This window comes from Schistocerca nitens, chromosome 3 (assembly GCF_023898315.1).
Source record: "Schistocerca nitens isolate TAMUIC-IGC-003100 chromosome 3, iqSchNite1.1, whole genome shotgun sequence".
Lineage (NCBI taxonomy): Eukaryota > Metazoa > Arthropoda > Insecta > Orthoptera > Acrididae > Schistocerca > Schistocerca nitens.
Window position 1 is genome coordinate 386,714,699 of NC_064616.1, and position 25,813 is coordinate 386,740,511.

Consider the following 25,813-nt stretch of genomic DNA (forward strand, 5'->3'; position numbering starts at 1 on the left):
CGTACTGGCAGAAGTAAATATGTGGTGACGAGTCATTAGTCATGCTTTGATAGCCTGATTGAGCACTTGCCCACGAAAGATGAAGGTCCCGAGTTCAAGTCTTGGTCTGGCTCACAGTTTTAATCTGCCAGGAAGTTTCATATCAGTGCACGCTCCACTACAGACTAAAAATTTCATTCCGGAAACTTCCCCTAGGCTGTGGCTAAGCCACGTCTTGGCAATATCCTTTCTTCCAGCAGTGCTTGTCTCCCAAGTTTTGCGGGAGAACTTCTATGAAGTTTGGAAGGTAGGAGACAAGGTACTGGTGGAAATCAAGCTGTGACGATGGGTCATGAGTTGTGCTTAGGTAGCTCACTTGGTAGAGCACTTGCCTGTAAAATGCCAAGGTCTTGAGTTCAGGTGAACCTGGCACGAAATTTTAAGCTGTCAGAAGTTTCATGTCAGTGCACACTCCACTACAGAATGAAAATTTCATTCTGGAACCTCCACCATCTTTGTCAGGGACAAACAAATGTTACCATGCTACCAGAAATAGTGACATTGTCTCTGATACTAGCGGTGCTGCTGAAATGTAAATAACTAGGGAATCCTTTTGTAGTCTGGAAGCATCAAGTGTCCTCTTGCTTATAGTTACCATCCTAGTTAGAGTTGTTGCTAGACATTCTGATCTCTAGATGAGATGGGTAAAGGAGAGCCAAATTTAGAGCATATTTCTCAAAATACTCATAAAGCTATGTTTGATGAAACAAAACTTGTCCACAGCAGTAACTTACTTGGACCTTCTCGTCTAAAACCCTATGAAAATCGGAATATGATTCTTGCTGCACTCAATACACAATTCTATGTAATTAGAGCTCATAGCCTTTTGAACCCACATTTATTCTTAAGTAAACTGGTTAACATAACACAGAATCAGAGATACAGATTTCTATGTTTAAAAAAATCAAAGAGGACTGTCTACAAAATAGTCTCAGAACTAATGCCAGTTTTGTGCTTATACATAATAAATTGGAACTGTCACTACTATAATAGTGTTGCTAGGAAATGGGCTCTTGATGTTGAGAGACTACAGAGAAATAGGCCACACTGTTTTAAGTCAAACAGGAACAACTAGCATTGGATATATTGACAAAATTTCTGGCAGAATGATGAAGTTAGTTGTTCATTGAACTGTTTGCAGTTATGTTAAAAGGCTAAAATCTTTATTCTAACCTGATATAACAACACTAACCAAAATGTTTTAGATAAGAATCTCGACATAAGAAATCTTGTTGCCATACTTCCACACACTATCAGAGAAGCATATCCATCACATAATGTTAGAAAATGCAGTCACACATGCTAATTCCTTATTTTTTACTTTTCATAATTAGTACATTACATTATCTTCACAAGGTACATTTCTAGCATGTTCATAACTTCTGTTTTTCAGGATTGGTGGTGCCATGCCCATAGTTTTTGCTTACTACAGTGAATTTTTACCAAAATCTGATCGAGGGAAGTGTCTCAGTTGGCTGTTAATTTTCTGGGCACTTGGAGGAATTTTTGTAGCTCTCATTGCCTGGATGAAGATGCCAAGAACAGGTATGAAATTAATTATGGTTCTCATAACTGTAATTGACTTAGTATTATATTACAAATAGGGGAAAGGACATCCAGCCTACTCGTAACATCCTTGCTCTGCTGGAGCATATGGCTCCACTGACTGCAATGTCTAATAATAGTCTTTTGGGTCTGCAGAGAGATCATGTGATGACATGATACAGACAGTTGCCCATGCATCTCGCTGTTGGAACTGTTCTTAAAGGTATCAGTCAAAGTTAGGCTGGTAGACAGCATTAAAAGTAGAGATAATGGCTAACCTTTAAGTAAAATATTTTACATAAGAATCTTGTCATAAGAAATCTTGTTCCCATACTGCCACACACTATCAGAGAAGCATATACATCACATAATGTAAGAAAATGCAGTCAAACATGCTAGTACCTTATATTTTACTTTGTACAGTTGGCACATTATATTATCTTCACAAGTTACATTTGTAGCATGTTCATTATTGCAGAAACTTCAAGAAAGAACTAAAGGGCACAACATAAAGCACATGCATGATGTAGTTGCTATAACAAGGCACATGTATTTTATTTTATGACACCAACCAAAGACATAGATGTAGTACAAACAGAGAGAGTAATATAAACATTTCACTTCAACACTTCCCCTAAATGTTTATCTTGCTAAATGCAGTACATAACACATTCCAATTAATGATCTTAAATATTTGAGCTGGACATGTGGCAATGGTTTCGTGAGAATATCTGCAGCTTGCTGATTGCCTGGTACATGCTCAATGGCTAACTGGCCTTCATGAATCTTCTCACAGATGTAGTGCATGCGAACATCAATATGTTTTGACCTCTTGTGAAATTCAGGATTTTTTACCAGTTTAATAGCACTTGCGTTATCAACAAGAAGAACAGGACCACTCGCCAGTGGTGAAATTTCTTCATAGAGCTTAGATAGCCATATTCCTTCTCTTGCCCCTTCACTGGCAGCCATATACTCTGACTCTGTTGTTGACAGTGATATGCAATGTTTCCACCTACTAGCCCAGGTAACTGCTCCTCCACAAAATCTTGCAACCACTCCACTAACTGAGTGTCGGGTTGCTGGATCACTGGCATAATCTGCATCAGTCTATATCTCCAGTCTTCTGTTTGCATGGCTAGCATCATATTTTATACCCAATGACACTGAACCTTTTACATACTTTAGGAATTTTTTTGCCACAGACCAGTGATTTTCTTGAGGATTATCTAAAAATTTTGACGCATAGCTCACTGCAAATGCTATATCGGGCCTTGTACCAATTGCCAAATACATAAGACAGCCAACTGCTTCTCAATATGGAGCATTATCACTGGTTAACTCATTTGGCTGCAGATACTGCTCAATTGGAGTTGACACAGGATTTGCCTCTGTCATGTAAAACCATCAACATCTATCTACATGATTACGCTGCAATTCACATTTAAGTGCTTCAATATCTTTAGCATAACTTCCTTTGTAAATCTCTATTGATCCATTATCGTGACATACAATATTAATATTTAAGAAATATCGTACTGGCTCAACAGTAATTTTAAACTCATCTTGAATTTCCTTTAGGAAAACTTCAATATCCTTCTTCTTACTTGCAGATATTAATCCATCATCAACATACAGAACTGCCATCAACTTCTTTTAAGAAGCCATTCAAAAAAGCAGATTTTACATCGAATTGCGCTAACTAAAGTTGCTCACTAGCAGAAACACTCAAAATTGCTCTAATTGCACCGTATCTAGCAACAGGACTGAACGTTTGGTTATAGTCAATACCTTTTTTGTTGACAAAATCCACGAACCACTAGTCTTGTTTTATAGCGATCAGTTTTACCATCAGCCTTACGCTTAATTCTATAAACCCAACGGTTTGTAATGAACTTACGGTCTGGTGGCAGAGGCTCCAAAGTCCACGTAGCATTTCTTTCAATGAAGTCATTTCTTCCTGCATTCCTCTTCTCCAGTGTTCCTGGTCTACAGAATTAATAGCCTCTGTATAATTCTTTGGGTCATTTATTTCAGCCAGCATAATTTCAATAAGGCGCTCTGGTTTCTTCAGTTGTTGCCTGTTTCTCAATTATCTTTCACTAGAACTTTCTTTTGTAGTTTCCTTAAACACACTTGCATCTTCATGATTCTTCAATTCTTCATTGCCTGTTTCACTTGGGAGTAACACCATTGTCCCAGCAGTTTTCTCAGGTTCAAAAACTACATCGTTACTCCAAATAATCCGTTTTTCTGATTCAATCCACACTCGAAAGCCATCAAAGCCATCAGAATAATCAACAACGATTCCTGGTTTTCCTTTTGGATCCCACTTCTTTCGCTTTTCCTTCGGAATATGAACAAAACACTTCACCCCAAAAACATGAGGTTTATTTAGCTGTATCGTCTTTCCAGTGAACACCTCATAAGGTGTTTTGCCATCCACAAGATTTGTACCAGTTCTGTTTAATACATAAACAGCTGCGTTTACTGCTTCTGCCCACAAAAACTTAGGCAGGCCCTAACCTAGCAACATGGTTCGAGCTAGTTCCACAACTGTTCTGTTAGTGCGCTTTAGCACATCCATTCTGGTCTGAAGTATAAGGATTTGTAATGACGAGTTGTATGCCATTGAATATCATCAAATCTTTAACTTCAGTATTATCACATTCTCGTCCACCATCACATTGAAATGTTTTTGGTAGCTGACAACAAAAATTCTTCACAATGTTCACCATTTTTACAATCTTCTCTGCAGTCTCAGACTTCTGCTTGAGAAAATATGTCTTGCATAATCTTGAAAAGTCACAAGTGAAGCAAAGAAAATATTCTGGTACTCCCAGCGATTTACACTCCATAGGTCCACACAGATCAGCATGAATCACTTCCCCAGGTTTTGTGACACGCTGTTGTCGTAACTGAAAACTGCTGCGATGTTGCTTCCCCTTAACACATGCCTCACAAAATTCTTCGCCAAAGTCTTAAACTTCAACATCACGCTGCTTCAAGAATTGTTGGACATGACGTTTGTTTTGATGACCCAAGCACTCATGCCAAATTTGTAGAGACTCCTTTGACACAAGATTTACTTCAGGATCACAAGGCTGAATTTGTTTTGTCACTGGAATCAACATCTTCAATAAGTTGCCACTAAGTACGCCACACGCTTTTACAACGCCATTGTTTCGGAACTCACAGTTGTATTTCGATGAATAAAAGTCTAAGTCCTTGTCCATAGCAGATGGTACAAAAAAAAAAACAGATTTCTTCGACCTTCTGAAGTATACAAAACATTATTCTTATGGCATAAGTTCCGTTTTCCATCTACAAAAGCTTCAAAATAAATAGTCCCTTTCCCTAGTGAGTTCATAGTCGAATCGTTGCCCATGCATATCTGCAGTGGTGTTGCAAACTTAGTAAATGATGTATACCACACTGTTTTCTTAGCCATGTGATTTATCGCTCTACAATCAGCAATCCACGAGTCCTCGTCCAATTCTGTACTTATCTCTTCACCAATAAAAGCCTGGTGAGGCAAATCAGTTTTATTTTGGTTGTGGATGGTTTTCTGTTTGTGTTTCACGTTTGGACATATTTTTTTTAATATGTAAGTAACATTCCTCATAGTGGTGCCATCTGCATTTTTAATGTTTGCTTTGGTAGCGAAAAGTGCAACTACCTCTTCTCGTTTCTACCTCCGAAAGCACGACGGTCATCGGAAGTTAACACGTCCATTAAATGTTTTAGTGTTTGTTGATCATCAGATCTTGCCCACGATTGTCGCAGACTTTAATAACTGTCAGGCAGTGTGTCAAGTAGTCGCACCATTAACGATGATTCATCAGGTTTTACATTTAGTTGCTGCATTCGAAGAACCAAGTTTTCAAAATGAGCGAGATGTGTCACCATGTCATCGCCTGAACTCATGTAAAAATTGAAGAATTCTGACTGAACAGAATGTGCAGGTTGGTTTGTATTCTGTTCAAACACGGCATGTAGCTTGTCCCACGTATCTCGTGCACTTACGTGTGCAACCAACAACGCCACGACTTTTGGTGGTGGTGGTTAGTGTTTAACGTCCCGTCGACAACGAGGTCATTAGAGACGGAGCGCAAGCTCGGGTTAGGGAAGGATTGGGAAGGAAATCGGCCGTGCCCTATCAAAGGAACCATCCCGGCATTTGCCTGAAACGATTTAGGGAAATCACGGAAAACCTAAATCAGGATGGCCGGAGACGGGATTGAACCGTCGTCCTCCCGAATGCGAGTCCAGTGTGTACGACTTTTGCTTCTACAGTTCTAACAATAATCTGACTCGCTGCACGATCAGCTTTGACCCATGTTTTTAGCACAGCATTAAACATATATATTTGTGCCGATGGCAAAGCTGCCGGTTTTTCTACGTCACCAATACACACTTCGTATGCGCCGTCTGACGCACGCAATAAATTTCGTACTGCGAACTTCCAAATAGTCCAATTTTCAGCCCCACAAAGCTTCTCTATACCATGAAAATCAATTGCAGGCCCGTAAAACAGTTCAAATTTACAACCACAAAAATTCCACAAGAGAAACGTGAAGCAATTGTTCATGTATATACAATATGAACCGCGCGTAGCACACAACACACGCTAACGCGTTTCTGGCGTCACGAAATGTAAAACAGCGATATCCAATTCCTTTCTTGAATCGTGTACTGGGCCCATAACCTATTGCAGAAACTTCAAGAAAGAACTAAAGGGCACAACATAAAGCATATGCACGACACCGTTGCTATAACAAGACACATGTATTTTATTTTATGACACCAACCAGAGACGTAGATATACCGTAAGATGGGCTAAAGCGGATCAAAAATTGATCTTTTTTTCTTAAGAAAAGAGGATTTAAATGATTAATGATAATATGAAAAAAATTGTCAGGTATTTTACATTTACCATGTTTCAGATTCCACTAACATTATATTTTTACAGAACATGGTTACCAAGAGAAAAATTATGAAAATCTGATCCGCTTTAGCCCACTTCTTGGGCTTTTCATAGTTAAACCACTTTACCCCATTCAAGGTGGAAAGTGGATCACTGTATATCTTTTTACATGAAATAATGGTGTACAGTAGTATATGTTTTTAAAAAAGACATTTAATATCAAAATTACGATTGAAATATAGTTAAATGAGTAATACTAAGAACTTGAACACAAAACCAACATCATAAAAATGTTTTCATATCACATATGGCAATTATATCTACTCCAAACTGTCCACGTTAATGTCTGAGACTGCATACTGACCCCTCCTTAGATCTTTCACCTTTACCTTACAAACAATGTTTGATAAGGAAACTGTTTGAATGTCAGCAACATCAGGATACACAAAATGTGTCTGTTTTTTGCCACCTATTTTCCTAAAAAAACTGACCATAGCAGTGTCTTTATCTGCTTCCATAATTTTTCCTACATAACATCTAGCTCCTTTTGCAGTATTGAAGGAAACGAGGACATGATCTCCTTTGTCATAATGCATTTCAGAAAATCTGCTCCCTTGTGCTTCCATGACATCGCCCATATCAGCATCATTAATTGCTCTGTCTGCCTCATCTGTAACAATCAAATCTTTGCATTGGACACTGTTTCCTGGCAAAATGTTGAGTCATTTCCCAACTTTACAATAGCTTGCTGGTATTTCACTTTCACGAGTTTTCTTCGAGTGCTCAATAAGTGAGTCTGTCCAAGACTTTTCCACACCTGCAATGTGTGTTCTACATGTTTGAGGCAGTTTGCTCAGAATTTTCCGTGGGTCTAGAGGGACTATGCCACAAGCTTTAAAACCCGATTTCACATTCTCTGCTGAAGTAGAATTTATGGCTTCAAATGCAGTTTTCAGCAATGTAGGAAATTCTGTTTTAGGAACTGGTCCCCTGTTTTTCATCTTCCACACACCAAGAACTTTTCACCATGCTCTCTTTAAAGGACAAAAATATGCCACATCCAGAGGATGGCATATGTCATTTGAGTTAGGTGGAAGTAAGACAAAATGAATGTTGTTTGCTTGACAATCTTGGATAATTTGTAATGTTAAATGACTTGAGAGATTGTCAACAATAAGCACTTTTGGACGATCAAGCCTCCTGCAATATGGCATAATTATTGTGGACACCCACTGACAGAAAATGTCTGCATAAAACCATCCACTGGAGTTTCGGTTGTATGCAGCACCATTAATAATCTGCCACAGGTTTCATTCCATTCTTTCCAGAATTTGTAGATGTTATTTCCTACAGATTGGTGTTTGTAACTGAATTGGGTACAGCAGTCTTCCAGAAGTGCTATAGTGATAAAAATTTTGTACTGTTTGCAGAATGTGCACTTTTCAAGTTTTATTTAAAACTGCATCACTTTCTGTTGTTGAATGCATGTTTGTGTTGATGCTAATGTTGGGAATGTTGATGCTGCTTCTACTGATGAAGTTTCTGGCACTTTCTCTGCAGGTGCTGATGTTCCTCCTAATTCCACTCATATAACTGCAGTTGTTGTACCACTTCTGCTAGAAATATAGAAACTGGTAGAAAAATTAACTGCAAGGAAAACCAATTTTCACTAAATCATCTAAATGGAATATTTTGTGAGAAAAAGAGGATATTTGTACCACATTTGTATTGGTTTCTTTTTACGTGAATTAAGTTAGCTTTCAGAACTTCCTTGATTTAGATTGTATAATGCATAATGTGCTCTTTGTGAAGAACAGCTACTACCATTAGTATTTTATTTTGATTAAGGTGAATTGCAAATCATGAGGTACTTTTTTAAACTCATACCTGTATAGACCACTGCCTTAACAGTTCAAAATTATTGTAGTTTCAATCCTGTAAAGTTTCCTGCGGGTGAAAATTTTGGTTCATGAACCAAGAGGTTCCAGGCTTTGCTGATGACATATAGGTTGTACACTTCCTCTTCCATGACTGTAAGCTTAGATGCTAACTTCATTTTATACACAAATTCAACACCTTAACCATTCAGTATTGAGTTTCATTCTAACTTTCACAATGCATTTTGGTGAGTACTCTTCTTCTTCAGGTGGCATATTCTTCACTATCCCATTTCTGATGATTTCTGATACATCAATGGAATATAAATTCAAAACCAACTAAACTGATTTTCTATTACATCACTTTTATACAAAAATATTAACAAAATATTTACAAAGGTAAGTTTTATAAGCAACTGGCTTCACTTACTACATTCATTGGTACAGTGTCTATAGAATAACAGATAAGAAACTTATGTATTTATTTTGCAGTTGAATGTAAGTGTTAAAATATTTTTTTTTCTTTGTTCATATGTATCATGATTTCCTCAGATTTCTTTCTCAATGTGTACCTATTCAGCTTTGTGTTTTGGTTTTATTTTTCCTTTGTCAGCCTTTTACATAAAGGTTAGCATTTTACTTCTCTTCAAATCTTCCAAATTTTGTTCACTCTCATATAGCACTTTCTGTTATTAATCAACAAACAACATTTTTCATTTTTATTAATGTTTCAGGTGTTGATGTAGTCATGGAAAATAAGGAACATTTCAGTGCCTGGCACCAGTTTTTGTTGATTTGTGCCCTACCATCTTTAGCTGCTATAATAGGCCTGAGTTTTGTCCCAGAATCACCACGTTATCTTTTGGAAGCTGGCAGAGAAGTTGAAGCTATGATGGTGTATCAGGTACTTATTACAGTCTTAAAGAATTATACTGGCTCTGAGACTTATTCTAAGCAAAAAACAGAACAGTATGTAATCTGTACTGACATTTTGTTTCTAAAACTTCATTTGTATTCAGTCACATCGCAAAATTTGGTTTCTTTTTCTCCTTAATATGATAGCAATGCTTGTTAAACTAGCTTGAATGCAGTTCTCATACTTTCTTGTTTCAGCGTATCTACAAAACAAACAATATGCACAACCCAGCAGCTCATGCTCAGTATCAGCTGTCAGAACTAGAACTCCCCAGCAAAAGGCCATCAGGACGAGGCCTGTCATCTCCTCCTTCACCTGGGAAATCTGTGTTAGCTGATATGACATACAGCATTGAAACAGTGAGTTCACTGAAAAAAATTGAAAATATATATTTTTTAATTTAAATACTGTAATGTGTGATGATAACTATTGTGAAGTGATATTAGGCAGTAGATAGTTTGTAGATAGCTGCATCTATTCTCCAAAATCTATGTTATGGTGCGTGGTGGTAACTACTTCCTGTGCCACTGTTTTCCCTCCCACCCAGTTCTATTTACAAATGCTTGCATTTCCAAGAGAATTTAGTATTGTAATCAAAATAGCACAGGCACTGCAATATTATATTTATCTACCGATACCAAGCAAGTGACTGTGAAGAACAGTATCTGACCTGTAAGGGAATATACATAATGGATGTTGGAGTACAGGTCATAAATGCATGGTTGACGACATATAGAAGTTTGGGTCTGGCCATGAGTCATGCACGGATAGCCAAATGGTAAGGTGACCACTCGTGATATGCGGGAAATCCAGATTCGAATCCTGGTCCGGCATAAATTTTCATTGTTGTCATTCCTCATTCCATTCTACAGCTGACGGTAGACCTTATTCGCAATTACGAATTAATTTATGTGTTTCATAATGGCTGTGGTTGCCACAGTGCCTGTTCCTGTGGACATGCTTGCATGTCCAAAGGAACTTTGCATCATAATTAGAATAACACAGGCACTGCAGTATTGTATGTCAGTAATGACCTCACACTGCCTAATTAATCACATAATGAAAGGCTCTACTCTTTGTTGGCTCTCCTCTGTTTCTTCTGGTAATCCAGTGAAGGGTTCCAGACTCAAAACTTGACTAAGTTGTTGGGAATTGAGATAGGTTTGGGGAAACAAAGGAGGGAAGGGAATGCATGTGGGTGAGGCTGGAGGAAGTGGATGTGGATCAGGGACTAGTGTAAACTGATACAAGTGTGACTGAAGATTTAAAGTAAGTGCTGTAAAGACAGCTGGGCTGCTATCATCTAAAAAATTCAATGGAACTGGAATCAGTGGGATGATGGGGGAAGAGAAGAAGGCTTAGATGACATGGATTGCTACATGGTCATTGAAGGCAAACAACTTATGGTTATCAGCATACACTGCATCTGGGTTATCAACTTTGTCTTGGGCAAAATTTTGTGTGCTTATATATTTGGGTACTGAGCTGGCTAGTGATCATTCCCACATAAAAGTCTGTGTAGAAGTTTCAATGGAGCTGGTGTATGACATTACCACTTTCACAGGTGGGGTGGGATATGTTTTTCACAGGGATATGATCAATGTAGTTAGGAATAGTAGGAATAGGGCGTGGACATGTATAAGGATGATTGATGGTATTTTGTATATTGGGTGGGTGGTGTATTGCCACTCTGAAAGAGGTGGGAACGCTTCTGGAAAGAATGTTCCTCATTTTACAGTTCATTGGAATATAGTTGAAGCTTTGGGTAAGGGTGTTGTTAAGCTATTCAACCTGAGTTACTACAAAATAATGTAGGGGGGATGAAGGTGTTCCTTTGTATTTGGTTAGAGGAGATGCTTGGAGAATTAGAAGAGTGTCTATGTGTGTGTGACTGAGTGGATGTGTGAGTGAGTGAGTGAGAGAGAGAGAGAGAGAGAGAGAGGGGGGGGGGGGGAGGGAGAGAGAGAGAGAGAGAGAATGCTGCTTGGAAAATACATTTGGGAGCTGTCTGTAAAGTGTGAAGACCTTCAGTATACTGCACAAGCATTGCACTACAGCTGAACCACCCAAGGTTGAATGCACAATGCAGACGAGGCCCTTTAGTGTTTAAGGAACTACAACTGTTGAAGCACAGTTATAGCTACCAGAGGAAGTAGATAATCAGGTACGTGAGTGCATTTGGAGTGAAAGCTCATAGTTTTTTTTTTAGTCTAGGTAATAGTCTGAGCTCCTCTAATAAATGCTCACTCATGAACACACAGATAGAAATACGATTGTGTATAAAGTAAAGGCACTTTGAGTGTCATCATTACCAGAGCATTCATAACAAAATCCCTGCATTTACCATCATATGGTGCATTTACCACCTAAGAAAGCTGTCTCATTTAAATTGTACTTGGAATCAAAAGCAGGGTTGAACCCTTAGTAGAAAGCTTCAAAATATTTAAAAAGGCATGGAATGTACATCAAAAAGTGAGATAAGACATCATAGGAGAGAGAGTGTTTATTGCAGTCAACAAAAATATTATTTCTATTGAGGTTGAAATTGAGTCTGACTGTGAAGTTGTCTGGACACAAGTAAATGGTACAGTTGAACTCAAATTAAACATTGGATGTTTCTACCAGGTACCTGATTCTACTGTAACAGTTGTAGAATCATTCAGATAACGCATGTGCTCTGCAGTGCAAAAGAACACTGATCATGTTGTATTAATTGGAGGGAGTTTTAACCTACCAGCTGTACACTGGTATGTCAATGGATCTATGTATTCAGTGCAGCACAGAAGTTCTGAACACTTTCCCCAAAAACTGTCTTGAGCAACTATTTTAACAACCCACTCACAATGGAAATATTTTAGACCTTGTATCTACAAACAAGCCTGATCTTATTGACAATGTCAGTATAAAGGCAGAGATTACTGATCACAATTTCCTCATATTCATGATGGTTACAAAATTTAATATATCAGTGAAGAAGACTAGAAGAGTTTTTATGCTATAAAGCACAGATAAGCAGTTGTTAGCATCCTACTTAGACAATGAATGAACATCATTTAGTTCCAATATGACGGATGTAGGGGAGTTATGGGCAAAGTTTAAAGTAATTGTGAATTACACACTTGAGAAGTACATTCATTATGGATGAAAAAACCTACTGTGGTTTAATAATAATACTGTTAACTATTCTCAGTTTTAAAAAAAAAATTGAAAAAAAGGAGGTATGTCAACAGGCAAAAATTAGAAGAAACTTGAGATCAATGTGAAAAGCATACAAAAACTTCCACTGTTATACCAAAATCTATGTAATAGTGCCTAGAAAATTAAAATTAGGCTGTTTCATCATAACATTAAGGAGCCGAAAACAAGATAGAAGAGCATGTTGCATGGATAGAAGACGTGGAAATTCTGAAATGATAGAGTTCTAGACTAGCAATGAAAAGGGGTGGAGAAGTTAAATATTAAGGATTATAGACTAACATCATTCTTCTGTAGATTTGACATGGGAAAAGTAGTTGCAACACTTATAAGAGTTACACACATAGTCAGAAATACTGAAACAAACAGTTTTTGTTGTTGAAGGCATGTGTTTGTGACTTGTCCCCTCTAGGTGAGCTACCTATGAGAAATCTAGATGCAATACTGAGCTACCTCTCAAGCAAGAAGAAACAGATAATTTTAAAACAAGGGGAGTCACAGCTAAAATAGTTATACATAGTTGATTGACCAATTCATACAGCATATCAGGTGTATAGATACACCTGTTAAAATTATTAAAATATAAAACTCAATGAAAAGTCAAGAGTCCACAGTAGCTGTTTTCATTGAAGTCAATTAGAGACTCTCACAACCAGTTTCACAACTTTTAAGTTGCATCTTGTGATGTGTATAATGGTATGTCATATGGTATAGGGAGATGTTACAGAATGTTGCAAAGTAGCACTTGGCATGACTAGGCAAATTTCTCGACCTTCAATTGCTGCAACTGTTATCAATGATAAATTTACAATCTGTGTTAAAATCGTGAAATGTCTTTACATTACCAAATAAATATATCCCATGGGCTTATGTCAAGCAATGGACGATGCCGTTTGTAAATGTTATCCAGGAAATCCACAGTGTGTTGCCGGAGCATTTAGTTTTATATTTTAATAATTTTAACACCTGTGTATATAAACCCAGTATGCTGTATGAACTGGTCAATCAATGATGTATAAGAAGAAACAGTTAACAATTTGTGGAGATTTCAGTCTAGGTTTCTTGAAAGGTACAGACAGTAGACATGAACTGGAATCATTCTTTGGGTGTTTCAATCTAATTTCAATAGTTAATTTTCCAAATCACCTGCAGCAAGATAGCAGGACCCAGATTGATAACATGTTTATAGAAAACATGGTACAGACGGTGTTTAGAAAGGATAGATTGCATGCAACTGGTGGTGGAGTGTTCGTCGCTGTTAGCAGTAGTTTATCCTGTAGTGAAGTAGAAGTGGATAGTTCCTGTGAATTATTATGGGTGGAGGTTACACTCAACAACCGAGCTAGGTTAATAATTGGCTCCTTTTACCAAACTCCCGACTCAGCAGCATTAGTGGCAGAACAACTGAGAGAAAATTTGGAATACATTTCACATAAATTTTCTCAGCATGTTATAGTCTTAGGTGGAGATTTCAATTTACCAGATATAGACTGGGACACTCAGATATTTAGGACGGGTGGTAGGGACAGAGCATCGAGTGACATTATACTGAGTGCACTATCCAAAAATTACCTCGAGCAATTAAACAGAGAACCGACTCGTGGAGATAACATCTTGGACCTACTGATAACAAACAGACCCGAACTTTTCGACTCTGTATGTGCAGAACAGGGAATCAGTGATCATAAGGCCGTTGCAGCATCCCTGAATATGGATGTTAATAGGAATACAAAAAAAGTGAGGAAGGTTTATCTGTTTAGCAAGAGTAATAGAAGGCAGATTTCAGACTACCTAACAGATCAAAACGAAAATTTCTGTTCCGACACTGACAATGTTGAGTGTTTATGGAAAAAGTTCAAGGCAATCGTAAAATGCGTTTTAGACAGGTACGTGCCGAGTAAAACCGTGAGGGACGGGAAAAACCTACCGTGGTACAACAACAAAGTTAGGAAACTACTGCGAAAGCAAAGAGAGCTTCACTCCAAGTTTAAAAGCAGCCAAAACCTCTCAGACAAACAGAAGCTAAACGATGTCAAAGTTAGCGTAAGGAGGGCTATGCGTGAAGCGTTCAGTGAATTCGAAAGTAAAATTCTATGTACCGACTTGACAGAAAATCCTAGGAAGTTCTGGTCTTACGTTAAATCAGTAAGTGGCTCGAAACAGCATATCCAGACACTCCGGGATGATGATGGCATTGAAACAGAGGATGACACGCGTAAAGCTGAAATACTAAATGCCTTTTTCCAAGGCTGTTTCACAGAGGAATACCGCACTGCAGTTCCTTCTCTAAATCCTCTCACAAACGAAAAAATGGCTGACATCAAAATAAGTGTCCAAGGAATAGAAAAGCAACTGGAATCACTCAACAGAGGAAAGTCCACTGGACCTGACGGGATACCAATTCGATTCTACACAGAGTAGGCGAAAGAACTTGCCCCCCTTCTAACAGCCGTGTACCGCAAGTCTCTAGAGGAACGGAGGGTTCCAAATGATTGGAAAAGAGCACAGGTAGTCCCAGTCTTCAAGAAGGGTCGTCGAGCAGATGCGCAAAACTATAGACCTATATCTCTGACGTCGATCTGTTGTAGAATTTTAGAGCATGTTTTTTGCTCGAGTATCATGTCGTTTTTGGAAACCCAGAATCTACTATGTAGGAATCAACATGGATTCCGGAAACAGCGATCGTGTGAGACCCAACTCGCTTTATTTGTTCATGAGACCCAGAAAATATTAGATACAGGCTCCCAGATAGATGCTATTTTTCTTGACTTCCGGAAGGCGTTCAATACAGTTCCACACTGTCGCCTGATAATCAAAGTAAGAGCCTACGGAATATCAGACCAGCTGTGTGGCTGGATTGAAGAGTTTTTAGCAAACAGAACACAGCATGTTGTTATCAATGGAGAGACGTCTACAGACGTTAAAGTAACCTCTGGCGTTCCACAGGGGAGTGTTATGGGACCATTGCTTTTCACAATATATATAAATGACCTAGTAGATAGTGTCTGAAGTTCCATGCGGCTTTTCGCGGATGATGCTGTAGTATACAGAGAAGTTGCAGCATTAGAAAATTGTAGCGAAATGCAGGAAGATCTGCAGCGGATAGGCACTTGGTGCAGGGAGTGGCAACTGTCCCTTAACATAGATAAATGTAATCTATTGCGAATACATAGAAAGAAGGATCCTTTATTGCCGGCCGAAGTGGCCGTGCGGTTAAAGGCGCTGCAGTCTGGAACCGCAAGACCGCTACGGTCGCAGGTTCGAATCCTGCCTCGGGCATGGATGTTTGTGATGTCCTTAGGTTAGTTAGGTTTAAGTAGTTCTAAGTTCTAGGGGACTAATGACCTCAGCAGTTGAGTCCCATAGTGCTCAGAGCCATTTGAACCATTTGATCCTTTATTGTATGATTATATGATAGCGGAACAAATACTGGGAGCAGTTACTTCTGTAGAATATCTGGGAGTATGCGTGCGGAACGATTTGAAGTCGAATGATCATATAAAATTAATTGTTGGTAAGGCGGGTACCAGGTTGAGATTCATTGGAAGAGTGCTTAGAAAATGTAGTCCATCAACAAAGGAGGTGGCTTACAAAACACTCGTTCGACCTATACTTGAGTATTGCTCATCAGTGTGGGATCCGTATCAAATCGGGTTGACGGAGGAGATAGAGAAGATCCAAAGAAGAGCGGCGCGTTTCGTCACAGGGTTATTTGGTAACCGTGATAGCGTTATGGAGATGTTTAATAAACTCAAGTGGCAGACTGTGCAAGAGAGGCGCTCTGCATCGCGGTGTAGCTTGCTCGCCAGGTTTCGAGAGGGTGCGTTTCTGGATGAGGTATCGAATATATTGCTTCCCCCTACTTATACCTCCTGAGGAGATCACGAATGTAAAATTAGAGAGATTAGAGTGCGCACAGAGGCTTTCAGACAGTCGTTCTTCCCGCAAACCATACGCGACTGGAACAGGAAAGGGAGGTAATGACAGTGGCACGTAAAGTGCCCTCCGCCACACACCGTTGGGTGGCTTGCGGAGTATAAATGTAAATGTAGATGTAGATATCACTCAAGCTGAAACAATTAATGTGTATGCAACTGTGAATGGACTATCTGATCATGGTGCACAATTAATGGAAATAATACCTTACAGCTCGGAGGGAGGCTCACACAAAGCAGTGAGGCTTATTAACAAGAACAGGATACAGTATTTTAAGAGTAAATTAAAAGAGGTGGTATGGAATGAGGAATGTATAGAAAGAGATGCTAATGTGAAATACAATTTATTCCATAGTGAATTTGTGTCAGTATTGAAAGTATCTCTCCTAAACAGTTATCCATGGACAACAAAGGGAATTAAAATCTCATGTAAGGGGTAGAGGGAAATTTATATAATGGCCAGAATAATTCAAGACCTGTGTTACTTGCATTTTTCTAAAGACTGTAGTATTTTAAGGAAAATCATTGAAATATCCAGACTTGTGCATGTCCTGACAGAAGTAAATAATGCAAATAATAAGATTATAACAATGAAAACAATCAGTTTGTGACAATATAATGTAATTGGATACAGGGCCGGTGCAAGGCATGTGCAAAACGTGCGGCCGCATGGGGCGGCACTTTACAAGGGGCGGCAAATCTGCCGCCTCCCCTTTTTTTAATTTTTTTTAGGACTAACTCAACATTCATGCCCAAGAGGGGATTCGAAACCAAACCTTGGACAGAGTGGCTTTGGGAACTGTGGCATGGCACCTCGACTACCTGCCAGCTGCCCCTGTTGAACAAGGGGAAGGAGGAGGATTAATTTCTTCCTTGCCACTGTGGCAGCACTGTCGTGTTTACACCGGAGGAACAGAGACTGGGAAGCAATATGGCGTACACACCAGTATTCTTATGAGTGGAGCGCTGTCAGCCTGTTATGCGCCGTGCGTTTACTCACAACTAATTTAGCAGAAGACAAAATCTAATTTGGAAATTCGAATGCAATGTTCGATATTGCGGTGGAAAAATAGATCCTGAAAGTACAGAAACTAGTGGAGCTACTGCAGCTACATCTTCATCTTCAGGACATGACCAGAAAGTTGACAAACGCAGTACTGCAACCACCGCATACAGTAGCAATGCTGATGGTGGTCCATCCACAACATGTTCAACAGACCTCGTCTGGACTCGGGACCTGCTTTGTGACGAAAGCTCCAAGATTGAAACGTCAGGCAGAACTGAAATTAGGCAACCTGATTCGGAAAACACTGGCAGAACATCAGCCAAGGTACTCACCACCGGAGAAGGGATTGAAGGCGAGCCTAAACTGGAAGACATTGTTGACTCAGATTCTGGAAGATGGCTGGAAATTATTACCGACTGCATTTGAACAACTTTGGTCATGCGAGGTTCTCCCGAACGCATTAAGGAAGCTGAAGAATGTCCTAAAAACATTGACACCCAGCGTTTCAGCCCTGTGCACTATTCTTTGAAGAATGAAGAAGAAGCAGATAGACATAGGTTGGTGTACTCAAAGAGCAAGGATGCTGTGTTCTGCTTTTGTTGCAAACTTTTTTCGTCACCTACAGAAAAAATTGCAAAGAATGGTATAAGTGACTGGCGGCACCTTGCTTCATACCTCGTAAATCACGGGAAGGCTACCGAGCATTTGAATTCACATAAAAAGTGGATCGTGTTTTCTGAGGGACTGAAAAAGTCATGAACTATCGACACCCATCATCAAAGGCTTCTGAATACTAAAAGCGAATATTGGAAAAATGTTCTTGAGTGCTTAATAGCAATAATTTATTTCCTGGGTCAGCAATGTCTGCCTTTGAGAGGAAGTACAGATACACTCTTTCAGCCTGACAATGGAAACTTCTTGAAACTTGTTGAATTATTTGAAAAGTTCGACACTGTGATGATGGAGCACCTGCACAGAACAAAGCAAGGTGAGAACAAGGGTCATCATTATCTTGGAAAAGAAACACAGAATGAAATGTGAAATAATTCATCTTATTGGATCATCTATAACCACAACATTCTATTAATGATGAAATCTGCAAAGTATTACAGTATAATTCTGGACTGCACACCAGATATTTCAAAAGTTGAGCAGATGACAGTTGTGGTACGTTTCATCCAGGAGACAAGACTCGACGGGGTATACGATGTCCGAATTCGGGAGCATTTCCTGGGATTTCTTCCAGTGCCCGATTCTTCAAGCTCCACTTTGATGCAGGTGGTACTCAAGTTCTTGGAAGATAAAAAAGTCCTATTGTGTAATATGAGAGGGCAAGGATACAACAATGAAGCAAACATGAAAGGAAAGAAGTCTGGTCTCCAGAAAAGAATTTCAGACATGAACACGCGAGCATTTTATGTACCAAGTAGGAGTCACTCATTGAATTTTGTTGTAAACGATGCCACTATGTCTTCTAAATATGCTGTTTCCATGTTTTCGACAGTGAAGAGCTTGTATGACTTCTTCTTGTCCTCTGTTCGATGTTGGGATGTCTTGAAAAAGTGTCTGCCTTACCTGCCGCTGAAGCCACTGAGCGATACTAGGTGGGAATGTTGCATCGATGCACTTACTCCCCTGAGGTTTCAAATTGGAGGTGTTTATGACGCACTGGTTCAGATATCAGAAGAATTCGATGGCATGACCACTCATGAAGCAACGGCACTTGCGAATCAAATAAAAAATTACACCTCACTTCTCTGGTAATCTGGTATGACATTCTGCTTCACATAAGTGTAGTCAGTAACACCCTCCAGAACATTGACATAAATGTTTCTGAGGCCGTGGAAATGCTTGAAAAAATGAAAGCATATTTTTAGACCTGCAGCACAGAACAAAAGTTTGTGTATTTCTTGATAGATTCCAAAGAATTGGCTACAGAATTAGAGCTAGAAGATCTAAGGTTACCATGGATAAGTGTTTCCTGGCGACGAAGTAAGAAGCAACACACTTCAGAGCACATATGTGTCCTAAATGCAATGATCAAGTACAAAATGTCAGACAACATACAAGGGGTGTTCAAATATGCTAAGCTTGTGCTCTAGGTCCTAAATATCTATTTAGCTTACAGAATTGTCGATACAGGGTGTCCAGTGAAGGAGTCCCCAATTTCACAGGTCAATATCTCGAAAACTAAGATCAACAGACGAGAACAACAAAACGTACGTTTATCGTGAAAGCTGTAACAATTTTATACGTAAGTTGCAAAATAGTTCGGAAACCTGCTAGCAGATGGCGTTGTATGCTGTGCAGCTTGTACAGTATCAGCTTGCATAATAATTAAACTCGTCCTCTGCGAGCGGTCTCCTCAATCACATTACAATCTTTTCGAAATGTCCGCCACTCGCAATACAGAGGAGGCGCAAACAAACAATGAAGTTTGCCATCACATTCTGTAGTGTCTGAAAGGAAGTGGATTCAGACGCCATATAGATCGCCGGTTCAAGCTCGTCCAGCGTGATGGAATGGTTCCGGCAGATAGTGCCTTTCAATGTGCCCCACAAAAAGTACTCACAACAAGTCAGATCGTGTGAATGTGTGGGCCAGTTCACCCCTGCGTGAGTAAATTTGCAACAGTTCAACGCAATGACACGATTCCCGAAGTACTCATCAAGAGAGTGAAACATCTGTCCGGTACGATGTGGCCTGGCCCCATGTTACTTAAACCATTCGGTGTCTGGCGATCCCCGAACACTAGATGTGTGGCTACAAATTGTTCCAAAATTACAACGTAACGTTCATTAGTCAATAATGCCTCTTCTCAATGCCGCAGCGCGAATGGTAGACCTATCTTTGGGAGAATACCGTAATTTTACTTCACACAAATGGGAATTTCTCGGAACCCCAAAATGATCGCCGGCCGCTCTGACCGAGCGGTTCTAGGCGCTTCAGTCCGGAACTGCGCTGCTGCTACGGTCGCAGGTTCGAATCCTGCCTCAGGCATGGATGTGTGTGATGTCCTTAGGTTAGTTAGGTTTAAGTAGTTCTAAGTTCTAGGGGACTGATGACCTCAGAAGTTAAGTCCCATAGTGCTCAGAGCCATTTGAACAATTGTAGAGAAAGTCACCAATCAGTCCGAATTTTTGTTTCTATTTTGCAGATCTACATACATTTCGAGCACAGTGTGGCTATTCTCAATGCTTTGAGTTATGTTTACATCTATATCGTCATGCTGAACGTAACTGTCAACATGACGGTTTAGATGTAAGCACATATTAAAAGCTTAGAGACTGGCCACTCAGTGGCCAAAACGTAGGTAGATCTGAAAAGTAAAGACAAAAATTGCGATTGATTGCTGACATTTCCTACAGATTTGTTTAAATAAAATTTCACAAACGTTTTGTAAAAAAAAAAGAAAACGGTGGTGTGGGGGTGCGGCAATTTAGCAGCTCGCACAGGGCGGCACTTGGGCTTGCACTGGGCCTGACTGGGTAGATAAAAAATCTACTCGCCAAGCAGCAGCAAAAGATTCACATAAAAGAAGGTTATAATTATGCAAGCTTTCAAAGCCAGTGGCTCCTTCTTCTGGCAGAAGGGTTGAAGGAGAAGGAAGAGGGGTGAAGAATAAGGATTGGAAAGGCCTAGAAAAAGGGGAAGATTTCAGAAAAGTCACCCAGAACTGCAGGTCAGGGGAGACTTACCAAACGGGATGAGAAGAAAAGAATTTGTTATCAATCAGGGGCCTGCTATCTTGCTGCAGGTAAGTTGGAAAATTAGCTACTGAAATTAGATTGAAACATCCAAAGAATGTTTCCAGTTCATTTTTCCTTTATGTACCTTGTAAGAAATCAAGATCAAAATCTCCACTAACTATTAACTGTTTCTTCTTAAACATTATTGATTGACCAATTCATACAGTATACTGGGTGTATATATACAGGCATTACAACTATTAAAATATGAAACTTCCCATCCCATCTGGCATGTCTTTTCTGACTCACAGTTCTGGGTGACTTTTCCAAAATCTACCCCTTTTCCTAGACCTCTCCAGTCATTTCCCTTCACCCTCTTCCTTCCCCTTCAACCCTTCTGCCAGAAGAAGGAGCCACTGGCTTCTAAAGCTTGCAGTATTATGACCTTCTTTTATATGTGTGTTCTGCCACTGCTTGATGAATAGATTTTTTATCGATCCAATTACATTAGATGATAAGATTAAAACTATATGGGGTATTGTCTAATAAGAAAATGATAGCCAGTCATTGTACAAGATACTATAACAATTAAACTAAATAACAATGTTGGGACTGATAACTCACAAGTCATGAATGCTTTTAACAAACAGTATCTAAATGTAGTAGCAGAACTAAGATTTAATGGTTCACTTGAACAAGAAGGAGAATATATTAAAGTGTCATTCCGCAAAACTTTAAGCAACTAGAAGTTGCACCAACAGCTGTTACTGAAATTAGTAGAATTACAAAAATTATAAAAAAGAAAGCTCATGCAATACTAATGGAGTTTCAAACTATTTTCTGAAAAGTTGTTCCAATTTAATAACTTAATAAGTAATGTCCAATGATTTATGTAATGCATCACTGGCACAGGGGATTTTTTTCAGACAGATTCAGATATGCAATTGGTAAACCACTTTATAAGAAAAGTGACCAGGAAGACTTAAATAGTTATCATCCAATTTCCTTACTGGTATCTTTTTTCCAAAATATTGAAAAAAAAGGTATTCAAGAGCAGTCTCAATTTAAGTAAAACCAATTTTGTAGCATATCACACTTTTGATTCCAGAAGTGTTGCTCAACTGAGAATGCTAGTTATACATGTACCCAGCAAATATTACAAGCCTTTAATTTAAAATATCATCAGTTGGTATTTTTCGTGATCTTTCCAAGGCATTTGATTGTATGGATTATGTTACACGTCTAGAAAAACTTAAGTTTTATGGAACTGATAGCTTTACACACAACTGGTTTGAATTGCGCTTAACAAACAGGATGCAAAAATTTGTGCTGATTAATTAAAACAATTTTGAAAAGTAGAAAATTTTAGTGACTTGGTGCGAAAAGCACAAAGGGGATCCCAAAGGTTTCAGTTTTGGGTCCACTTCTACTCCTTAAATATGTAAATGGCCTTTGCTTAACTCCCAACATTCAGAACTTGTACTTTTTGCAGACATTACTAGTGTTATAATGAATCCCATTAGAGACAAAACAACAAATAGATTGTTTATTATATTTTTCAGAGAATTATTAGTTGATTATTTGAGAATGGACTCTCCCTTAATTTTGAGAAAATGCACCATATTCGCTTCTGTACAACAAATAGAGTTATACCAACAATTGGTGTAGGACATGAACAAGAGTCAGTAAATAGGGTAGAATGGTCCCAATTTTTGGATGTAAATATTGATGAAAATTCAGATTGGAAGAAACACATCACTGACCATCCCAAACAGTTAAGTTCAGCTACTTTTGCTCTTGGTATAATTGCTATGCTTGGAAATAAATGAATCAACAAGCTGACATATTTTGCATATTTCCATGTAATAAATGTCTTACAGAATAATTTCTTGGGGCAACTCATCACTTAGGAAAAAAGTTTTGAATGCACAAAAGTGAGCAGTGAGAATAACATGTGGTGTTCCTCCATGGTTGACATGTTGGTCCCTCATCAAGGAGTTAAGCATTTTCACTGCATCATCATATATTTTCTAATGAAATTTGTCATAAATAATCCACCAAAGTTTGACAGGAATAGTGATGTCCACACCTACAATGCTAGAGGAGATAAATGACCTTTGTTATCCATTGCTAAAGCTGTCGGTAGGTCAGAAAGATGTTCAGCATGAAGAAACATATATTTTTGAACATCTTCCCAATAAAATAAAATGTTTGACAAGTATCAAAGCAAGTTTTAAATATAACCTAAAATTATTTCTTCTTGACTACTTTTTCTATTTCAATTTAAAAACTGATAGCCTAAAAAAATATCTAGTTTTGAAAGGTAGGTGCATGAATGGGACTCAAATATAGCGTTTTCATTAATGTTAACATGAAATATGTATACATATCCTGTAAACCAAACATTCCTCATAATTTTGATAAAAGAATCATTCAAATGATGTGTGGAACGTGTAAATAACTAACTGTAGAAAAATGCAAGTAATTGCAGATTAGTGGTGTGCTGTTTGACAGAAGCACATTGATTAAACATCATATCTAAGAATAATGTTGTAAAATGTCATGGAATAAAATGAGCACATAAGGTCAACTGTCAGGAAGACCAATTTTTACCATTAGTTATTGGTAGAATTTTAGGAAAGTGTAGCTCATCTATAAATGAGACTGTGTAGAGAACTCTTGTGTAAGCCATTCTTGAGTACTGCTCAAGTTTTCGTGTCCCCACCAGGTCATATTAAAGGTAGACATTGAAGCAAAACTTAGACGTGTGCTGCTACATTTATTACCAGTAGGTTTGATCCACTCATGAGTGTTACAGAAACGTTCCATGAACTTAAATGGGAATCCCTACAATGAAGAAGACATTCCTTTTGTGAAACACTACTGAAAAAGTTTTGGGAACCAACATTTTTGACAGACCGTCACCAACCTATATCTTTAGTAAGGACCTTGAAGACAAAATAAGAGAAATCAGGGCTCATATAGAAGCATATAGATAGTTATTCTTCCCTCTGCCTATGAGTGAATCAAGAAAGGGAGTGACTAACTGTGGTACAAGGCATCTTGTGTTATGCATTGTAGGTTGGCTTGTGGATTATGTATGTAGATCCCTTCAACACTAAACTGTTTCTCCTCCAAGTAATGAAGTGGAGGTATACCTGTTACCTATTTAGTGCAAGAAAGATAATTATATAAAGTACTTACTGTTATTAATTACTTTTTTCTTGGCGGGACCTTAGCTTTCTAGTTTCATGCAATGTGACATTGGTATTTGCAAGTATGGGTACAGAAAGTAAACTTTTTAAATGAATCATTCAGTAATTCAGCAAAACTGTAATTCTGGCCTTACTGAATGAACAAACAACAAATTTTCAAGATCTTGCTATACTGTGAATTGTGTATGGCTTGCTACATCCACAATCATGAATGCAGGACTGGTTCAATAGTGTGTGGTGATAAATCTTAAATGTAGTTTATGTGTAGTTTGACATATAATTCATGGCATAGCGAAAACATATGAACATATATAACCAGTACAACAGGAATCCAGACAGTAATTTAATAGGTAAGAGTAAGCTCAGTTACGTAATCTCAGGAAAACTGAAATGTAAGAGAGAGAAAGAAACAGGGAGAAAGAGAAACAGACAAGTATTGAAGAATATGTAATTGGACTGAAGATAGAAAAAGGCAAAAAGAGTAATAATGAGGGAAAAATAATCATATCCAAAGTTCAGAAAAAAGAGAGAAAGTGGAAAATGGTTTAAAATTAATATGTGTGAAGTTTTTGATAGATATACATTGATGAAAGGTGAGTGGTTGGAGAATGGTGGAGCTATATGGTATTCAGCAGCATTCAGATGCCACACATTTCTTATTTCTGATGATCAACAGCTCAAATGTGAATGCCACCAAAAGTAAACACCCACAACATCATCCACAGCACTACACTGGGGTGTCCTAAAATCTTTGGATTGAGGATAGTGAAAAGCACTAACAGTGTCCATAATCACTTTCTAAACCTGTATTTGAAATATGTGTACAAATATTTCTAATCCCAACTTATATCACAAAAATCATTTGTTAAAATTTGTTGATTACATTAAAACACAAAATAAATGACCCATGGTTCACAACCATTACTGATCTTGTGAACTGTCCATTGCTACAAATTAAAACAGTCTGTATTTGCACAGTATGCATGATGGTGGTGGAAACCACTCATACATGAGGTGGTATTTAATCATTTAGCTGGCTGATATTGCAATCTGACAAATTAGAAGTTTCTAGTGTAGGCAGATATCATTATAATCAAATCCCAAGCAAGCCAAGTCACATCATGAAACAGCCCATAGAATAACCAATGCATAGTAGAATCACCTTCATTACTTCAGCTGGCCATAGAGAGGAACACATTCATTTGTGAACAGAAGTGAGACTGGGTCAGTGACTGCTTCGCCTTAAATTGGCTTGCTGGCAGGCTTAGGTGATTACAGGTAGAAGAAGTGTTGTTCCCCACTTGAAGCAACCCCATCAGACATAGGTGTAGTGCGGCATATAAAAATTAAGGCATCACCCATCAATCCTTGTGATGGGGTTACGAGGGCCCTGTTTCCTTGAATCAGTATTTAAAACAGCCTGGTCAGTGTGGCAGAGGACAGTATGGCAGCAGCACACTCATGCTGGA

The 25,813-nt window shown here is 38.6% G+C and overlaps 1 protein-coding gene across 2 annotated transcripts in view; it reads left to right on the forward strand.

Moving 5' to 3' along the window:
* LOC126249606 (synaptic vesicle glycoprotein 2B-like) overlaps positions 1-25,813 on the forward strand; it is a 343,706-nt gene that overhangs the window by 239,110 nt on the left and 78,783 nt on the right. For both annotated transcript variants that reach the window (XM_049951273.1, XM_049951272.1), the window contains exons 5-7: positions 1,433-1,584; positions 9,123-9,292; positions 9,502-9,663. In XM_049951273.1, coding sequence (XP_049807230.1) covers positions 1,433-1,584; positions 9,123-9,292; positions 9,502-9,663 — 484 coding nt within the window. The remainder of the gene's footprint in view (positions 1-1,432; positions 1,585-9,122; positions 9,293-9,501; positions 9,664-25,813) is intronic.